This window comes from Passer montanus, unplaced genomic scaffold (assembly GCF_014805655.1).
Source record: "Passer montanus isolate IOZ18808 unplaced genomic scaffold, ASM1480565v1 scaffold1004, whole genome shotgun sequence".
NCBI classification, from domain to species: Eukaryota; Metazoa; Chordata; class Aves; order Passeriformes; family Passeridae; genus Passer; species Passer montanus.
Window position 1 is genome coordinate 1 of NW_024356550.1, and position 7,787 is coordinate 7,787.

Genomic DNA, 7,787 nt, shown 5'->3' on the forward strand with positions numbered 1-7,787 from the left:
CTCCCCAAGCCCCCCCCGCTCCTCGGGGGTGTCCCCAGGTGCCACCGCCGCCGCCACACGTGTCCCGTGCGGTGACCCTGGTGCCGCCTGTCGCTTTCCCCACGCGGTGACAGCGGGGGCTGCCCGGAGAGACCCCCCCCGACCCCGGGGGGGCTTCGGGGTGACCCCAACCCCGCGCTGTCCCCCAGCTTTAGGCGCGATCCGGCCCCATGAGCCGCGCCGCGCTCCTCCTGGCCGTGCTGGGGCTGCTCCTGCCGGGGGTCGCGGGCGCCGCGGGGACCCCGGCGCTGCTCCCGGAGGACGCGGCGCAGGAGCACGGCTACTACCTGCGGCAGCTCTTCGGGCAGTACGGGCACAACGGGACGCTGCCCTCCGAGGGGCTGGCGCGGCTGCTGGGCAGCCTGGGGCTGGGCAGGGTGCAGGTGGTCCAGATCCAGCACGAGGAGCTGGGCCACGGCCACGTCAGCCACCTGGACCTGCTGGAGGTGCAGCAGGACAAGCACCGGCACCGGCACCCGCTGCGGGAGCACGGCCCCGACGCGGCTCCGAGCACCGCCGGACCCCCCAGGTACCCCGGGGTCTCCTCCCCGAGGGGCTGCCCCCCGACCCCGCGCTGCGCCGGGCTCAGCACGCCGATCTCCCGCAGCCCCCCGCCCTCGCAGACGCCGAGCTGGCCCCAGCCGGTGCCCGCCGAGCCCCCCGCGGCTGCGGGGGTCCCCCGGCACTACCAGCCCACCCTCAGCCTGCTGGGCAGGGTGCTGGGCTTGGAGCACTCCAGCGACCACCCGCACCACGATGTGAGTGGGGACGGGGGAGTCGCGCTGTCCGGGAGCCCGGGGGAGCCCCGGTTGCCCCCCGGTTGCTCTCCGGGACCCCCCCCCATCCCCAGCGTCTCCCCCCGCCCGCAGTGCCTGAACGTGAGCCAGCTGCTGGTGAATTTCGGGCTGGACTCGGCGGCGCAGCTGACCCCGGAGCAGTTCACGCTGCTGTGCCCCGCGCTGCTCTACCAGATCGACAGCCGCGTCTGCATCCGGCACCGCGATGAGGTGACGCTGCCCCCCCCGGGGGGCACCCCGTGGCCAGGTAACCCCAGCCCGCGGCTCCGAGCTGGCCCCCGGCCCCACGTCCTGCGTGCCCCGGATCCCCCGTCCCTGCAGCCGCACCCTGGGGTCCCCGAGCTGCTCCCGGGGTCCTGCGTCCCCAGGGGTCCCCGTGTCCCGAGGCAGGTCCTCTGTCCCCATTGTGGTGTGGGGGTCTCCGTCCCTGCGTCCCCAAGGTGTCCCCATTGCTCACCCCCATCCCTGTGTCCCCCTACTTGAGCCCTGTGCCGCCCTGGCCCCCCATTCCTGAGCCTGGGGTCTCCATCCCTGGGGTCCCTGTCCCTAAATCCTTGGGACAGGGGTTCCTGGGGTTCCGGTCCCTCGGTTCCCCATTCCCCCATCCCTGGGGTTCCCCACCCCGGGGTCCCCATCCCCACCTCCCTGAGACCCCCATCCCCACATCCCTGAGCTCCCATCCCTGAATTCCCTATCCTGGGGTCCCAATCCTGGGGTCCCCATTCCCCCATGCCTGGGGTCTCCACCCCTGTGTCCCCATCCCTGAATTCCTCATCCTGAGTTCCCCATTCCTGAGTCCCCATCCCTGAATTCCTTCATCCCTGGGGTCCCCATTCCTGAATTCCCCATCCCTGAGTTCCCCATCCCTGAGTCCCCATCCCTGAATTCCTTCATCCCTGGGGTCCCCATCCCTGAATTCCCCATCCCTGAGTCCCCATCCCTGAATTCCCCATCCTGGGGTCCCTATTCCCATCCCTGGGTTCCCCATTCCTGAATTCCTCATCCTGGGGTCCCCATTCCCCCATCCCTGAGTTCCCTATCCTGGGGTCTCCATTCCCCCATCCTGGGGTCCCTGAATTTCCCATCCCTGAGTCCCCAGCCCTGAATTCCCCACCCTGGGATCTCCATCCCTGAGTCCCATTCCATTCCCGAGTTTCCCATCCTGGGGTCCCCATTCCCATCCCCGAGTCCCCCATCCCTGAGTTCCCCATCCCTGAGTCCCCATCCCTGAATTCCCCACCCTGGGATCTCCATCCCCGACTCCCCCATCCCTGAGTCCCCCATCCCTGAGTTCCCCATCCCTGGATTCCCCATCCTGGGGTCCCCATTCCCCCATCCTGGGGTCCCCATCCCTGAACTTCCCATCCTGGGGTCCCCATTCCCGTCCCCGAGTCCCCCATCCCTGAGTTCCCATCCCTGAATTCCTCATCCTGGGGTCCCCATTCCCACCCCGGTGCCCCCATCCCTGGGGTCCCCACCCCCGGGCCCCCCTCCCCACCTCCCCGCGCGCCCTCCCGGTGCCCCGGTGGGGCCGTGCCGCTGACGGTGCCCGCAGCGCTGGGCTGGGCGCTGCTGGCCGTGCTCTCCGTGAGCCTCCCGTCCGCGCTGGCCGTGCTGCTGCTCCCGCTGCGGGCCCGCGGCTCCTTCCGCTCGCTCCTCGCCTTCCTGGTGGCCCTGGCCGTGGGGACGCTCTGCGGGGACGCCCTGCTGCACCTCTGGCCGCACGTAGGTCCCGCCGCGGGGCTGGCACCGGGCACGCCGCGGGCTCCCGGTGCCCTGAGCCGCCGCGTCCCCGTGTGCAGGCGCAGGGGAGGCACCCGGAGGCTCCGGGGGAGCCGAGCCCCGCCGTGCTGCAGGGGCTGGCGGTGCTGGGGGGCATCTACCTGCTCTTCGTGCTGGAGCTGCTCCTGGGGATGCTGCGGCGCCGGCGCGAGGCCACGGTGAGAGCGGGAGAACGGGAGAACGGGAGAACGAGCGGCGGGCACCGGGCGGGCGCGGCGCCGCCACCGGGGCCAGCTCCGCACACAGCGCCTCCCTTCTCCCCAGGGACGCCCCCATGGAGAGACCCCCGCGGGGGTCCCGGCACCGTCACCGGCAGGTACGACCCCCCCGCAGCCCTCCCCGGAGCCCCCGGGCCCGGAGCCCCCGGTACCCACCGGAGCCGGCGTGTCCGTCCCGCCGCAGGGACCGAGCTGCGGCTCCTGACGGCGCCGGAGGCGGAGCCGGAGCTGAGACCCCCGGGGACCCCCCGGGAGCCCCCCCGGGGACCCCCCCACGGACACTCCCACGGCCCCGCGCTGCCCCCCGGGCCCGGCGCCGCCGACATCGCGTGGATGGTGGTGCTGGGGGACGGCGTGCACAACCTGACCGACGGGCTGGCCATCGGTGCGGACCGGGACGGCAGCGGGACGGGGACGGGAACGGGGAGGGGAACGGGAACGGGGATGGGAGCGGGGACGGGGAGGGGAACGGGAGCAGGGACGGGAATGGGGACAGGAACGGGGACGGAGATGGGGATGGGAATGGGGACGGGGATGGGGAACGGTAATGGGGACGGGAATGGGGACGGGAGCAGGAACGGGAACGGGAACGGGGACCGGGACGGGAATGGAGATGGGAATGGGGACGGGAGCGGGGATGGGGGCGGAGATGGAAGGAGGACAGGTGCACAAGGACAAGGGAAAGGTTTCCTCAGCGACAGAAGGATGCTGGGGACAGGGGGACAGGGGTGCATCGGGACAGGGTGACAAGGGGCCAAGGGCTGCCCGCTGATCCGGGGACAGGGAGACAGGTGGACAAGGGACAGGGGGACAGAGGGATAAGGGGCCAAGGGCTGCTCGGTGATCCAGGAATGGAGACAGAGGGACCAAGGGACAGCGGGCCAAGGGCTGCCCGCTGATCCGGGGACACGGGCACAGCGGACGAGGAACCCTCTCTCCCCCCGCAGGAGCCGCCTTCTCTCACAGCCTCTCCAGCGGGCTCAGCACAGCGCTGGCCGTGCTCTGCCACGAGCTGCCCCACGAGCTCGGTGAGGCTCTGTCCCCCTCCCCGTCCCCTCCCCCGAGCTGGGGACACCCCCGAGCCCCCCGAGCCCNGTCTGGGGGTGTCCGGGGGGGGGTCTGGCTGTGTCCGGGGGTCTCATGGGAGGTCTGGGGATTTGGGGGTGTCCATGGGGTGGTGTCCAGGGGTCTCACATGGGGATTTGGGGGTCCCCGGGGGTCTCACGGAGCCCCCCCGCTCTCCCCCAGCTCCCCGAGGCGCTGCGCGGCTCCGGCGGGGGCACCTGGAGCCGCCTGGCGCTGCAGAACGCGGGGTTCCTGCTGGGCGCGGGCATCATGCTGGGCATCGCCCTGGCCGAGGGGCACCTGCGCTCCTGGCTGCAGCCCTGAGCCCCCCGCGACCCCCGCCCCTCCCCAGCCTCGGGCTGCAGCCCCCTCCTCAAGAAACCGCGGGGCCGGGGCAGCCCCGGGGGAGGGGGCGCGGGGTCCCCTCTGTGCCCCGACCCCTCCCGGGATCCCCTCTGTGTCCCCCGACCCCTCCCGGGATCCCCTCGGTGCCCCCCGACCCCTCCCGGGGTCCCCTCGGTGCCCCCCGACCCCTCCCGGGGTCCCCTCTGTGCCCCCCGACCCCTCCCGGGGTCCCCTCGGTGCCCCCCGACCCAAATCCGAGCCCCCCGGAGGAGCTGAGGAGGGGGAAGACCCCCGGGCAAGGACTGAGCCAGAGCTGCAATAAAAAAAACCAGGGTTTGGTCAAAGTTACAGGGGAGAAAATGGATCAGGTTTGAGTGGTTTTGCCTCTTTTTTTTTTGGGTTTTTTAATCCCCTTTTTAAAATAATTTTGAATTCCTTTCCCTTCCCTCCTTCCCCCCACAAATGATGCAGGATTTCTGAGAGTACGGATATGGGAGGTCAGAGATAAAATTATAAAATTCGGATTTTGGGGCTTTTCTGGGGACCTCAAGGTTCCAGGACTCCCCCAAGATTTTGGGACCTCTCAAGGTTCCAGGACCCCTCAAGGTTTTGGGACCCCTAAAAGTTTTGGGACCCTCAAAGTTCTGGGACCCATCAAGGTTTTGGGACCCCCCCAAGATTTTGGGACCCCTCAAGTTTCTGAGACCCCCCTGATTCAGGGACCCCTCAAAGTTCTGGGACCCATCAAGGTTTTGGGACCCCCCAAGATTTTGGGACCCTCAAAGTTCTGGGACCCCTCAAGGTTTTGGGACCCCTCAAGGCTCTGAGACCCCCCTGATTCAGGGGCCCCTCAAAGTTCTGGGACCCATCAAGGTTTTGGGACCCCCCAAGATTTTGGGACCCTCAAAGTTCTGGGACCCCCCAAGATTTTGGGACCCCTAAAAGTTTTGGGACCTCTCATGGTTCTGGAACCCCTCAAGGTTCTGGGACCCCCCAAGATTTTGTGACCCTCAAAGTTCTGGGACCCCTCAAGGTTCTGGGACCCCTCAAGATTTTGGGACCCCTCAAAGTTTTGGGACCCCTCAGGATTCTGGGACTCCTCAGGGTTTTGGGACCCCCCCAAGATTTTGGGACCCTCGGAACTCGGGAAGAGCAGCAGGAACCCCAAAAACCCCCAAAATCACCACGGCCAAAACTTTCCATGCGAAGTTTCCTTTATTTATTTTCAAGTTGACGAAGAACAATATCGATAACGACTGGGTCGAGTAAGGCTATTTTCCTTTTTTAATTTTTTTTTATATTTTTTTGTTATTTTTACCCCCCCTCCCATCTTTTTGTCCCCCCTGCACGAGCAGAGGAGGGAGGACGAGGCCCGGACGAGACACGGACCAGCACAAGGAGGAGTTGCTTGTACCTGACAGGTGATGATGAGGTTTTTTTTTGTATATTTATTTATTTTTTTGTGTGTTTTTATGGTTTTTTTTTGTCCTGTCGGCATCAAAGGAACATTTATGTGCATAAAATACAGAGGTGCAGCATTGACACGGAGGATATTAAAGACACAGAGTTGCTACAGATGCCTTAGAGACGTTTCCCCCCATCCCCTCCAGCCTCACCCCAAAATTCCAAGGATTTTAGGGCAGCTCCAGAGCTCCCCGCGATGTTTTGGGTGAGCCTCGGCTTTTTTTTTTTATCATTTTTGAACAAGTTTTGTGATTTTTATTGAGTTTTTTTTAAATACATCTCCTTTCACTGCCGAGCCCAGAAAATTCCAGCCAGGAGAAGAGGATTGAACAGCTCCTTGTGTCCTTGGAGAAAAGGGAAAAAAAAGAAAGAAAAGGAGGAAAAAAGGGGGGAAAAAAAGGGAAAAAAGGGAAAAGAAAAAGCTGAACTGAGGAATCCACGCGTCCGTGCCGGGTCCAGTGGGAAGGGGTCGGGTTTTTATCCTTTGGTTTCTCACTGAAGGCAAAGGGGGGATCCCACCCCGACGTTCCCACCCCAGGAACATCGGGACAAAATCAAGGAATATTCCAAAGAATAACAATGAAAAAATAAAGGATTTAAAGCGGTTCTTTCTGGGGTCTCTGCTGTTGTGGGTTCGGGGTTTGCCTCGTTCCTCCCCGTGCTGGGAATCGGGGTCTGCACGGAGCTCCCCAAAAACGGGACCAACCTGAAAGCGATTCCCCGTTTTTGGAGATTTTTTGTGGGTTTTTTGTGGGTTTTTTGCTTGGCTTTTCAGTGCTATGCTGATTTTTAAATTTATTTTTTAGTTTTTTATTTTTGGATCTGCCGGATTCCAGCCCCGGATGAGGCCGGGGGGGGTGGGGCTGCTCCTGGGGGGTTATCTGCTGGGAGTTGAGGGGGTACAGTGCTGTAAGAAGTTAGAAAGAAGCAGTATGAAAACAAGGAAAGCTTCAGTCCATCACAGCTTCCCTGGAGATGCATGAAGCAATAAATCCTGGGCGAGGGGAGTTAATCTGTGTCCGCAGTGTTTTATTAAACAGTGTGAGCTCAGGCTGGGTTTGTGTGGCTGGCTCAGTGTCCCACATGGTTCCCCCAAAAATCCTAAAAAAATCCTAAAAAAATCCTAAAAAAACCCCAAAATTTCAGGATTTTGGGACAGGGCATTGGGGGAATTCCTGCTGGGAAAAGGGAAGGAGCTGCAGGAAAATGTGAACAAATTCTCGGGGTTTTTGTGGGGTTTTTGTGGGGTTTTTTTTCCAGTTCTCCTCCGTGGAAAATTAAAAAGAGCTTTAAAATAAAAGGGAAAAGGGCTTTAAAAAATGGGAAAAGAGCTTTTAAATAAAAGGAAAAAAAGCTTCCAAATAAAAGAGAAAAGATGTTTTGAGAAAAGGAAAAGGAGCTTCCAAAAAAAAAAAAGGGAAAGGAAAAGAATCTTTCAAATAAAAGGGAAAAAATTAAAAAAAAGGAAAAGTATTAAAAAAAAAAGGAAATATATTCTGGGAAAAGGAAAAGGAGATTCCAAAAAAAAAAAGGATTTTCCAAAGAAGGGAAAGGATTTTCCAAACAAAAAATGAATTTTTTGGTGGTTTTTGACTCAAGTTTGGGGTTCTGAGCTGAGGTACCCGGTGCAAAAGGGGCAGAGCTGCCTGCGAGGGGTTCACCCAAAAAAGGGAAAAAAACGATTTTTTGTGGTTTGGGTTTGCCCAAAACAGGAATAAAATAAATTTTTGGTGGTTAGGGTTTACCCAAAACAGGAATAAATCGATTTTTGGTGGTTTGGGTTTACCCAAAACAGGAATAAATCAATTTTTTGTGGTTTGGGTTTACCCAAAAAAGGAAAAAAACAATTATTTTTGTGTTTTGGGTTTACAAAAAAAAAGGAATAAATCGATTATTTTTGTGTTTTGGGTTTACCCAAACCAGGAACAAATCCCGGCCCTGCCCCGACCCTGCCTGGAGCTCCGGGGCTCTGGGGGGCTCTGAGGGAAATGGGATTTTCACCCAAAGGGAACTGTGCTTGTGGTGCAATGAAAGGTGGGCTTTGGTGCAAAATCAAAATTAAAAATAAAATAAAAAT

At 60.8% G+C, this 7,787-nt stretch overlaps 1 protein-coding gene across 1 annotated transcript; it reads left to right on the forward strand.

The window, feature by feature from the left end:
* The first annotated feature begins 120 nt into the window (after positions 1-120).
* LOC120504804 (zinc transporter ZIP10-like) lies at positions 121-4,225 on the forward strand. Its single transcript, XM_039714663.1, has 9 exons — positions 121-568; positions 647-797; positions 909-1,083; positions 2,392-2,561; positions 2,639-2,776; positions 2,883-2,934; positions 3,021-3,221; positions 3,784-3,869; positions 4,085-4,225. Exons 1-9 carry the CDS (start codon positions 210-212, stop codon positions 4,223-4,225), a joined length of 1,473 nt encoding a protein of 490 aa, XP_039570597.1. The 5' UTR covers positions 121-209.
* The last annotated feature ends 3,562 nt before the right edge of the window (positions 4,226-7,787 follow it).

Excerpts from the sequence above, each read along its gene's own strand:
- LOC120504804 (XM_039714663.1), top strand. The coding sequence starts at position 210 with ATGAGCCGCGCCGCGCTCCTCCTGGCCGTGCTGGGGCTGCTCCTGCCG. Across the intron at positions 798-908 it reads GCGACCACCCGCACCACGAT|TGCCTGAACGTGAGCCAGCT; the intron begins GTGAGTGGGGAC and ends CCCCGCCCGCAG. Across the intron at positions 3,870-4,084 it reads TGCCCCACGAGCTCGGTGAG|CTCCCCGAGGCGCTGCGCGG; the intron begins GCTCTGTCCCCC and ends GCTCTCCCCCAG.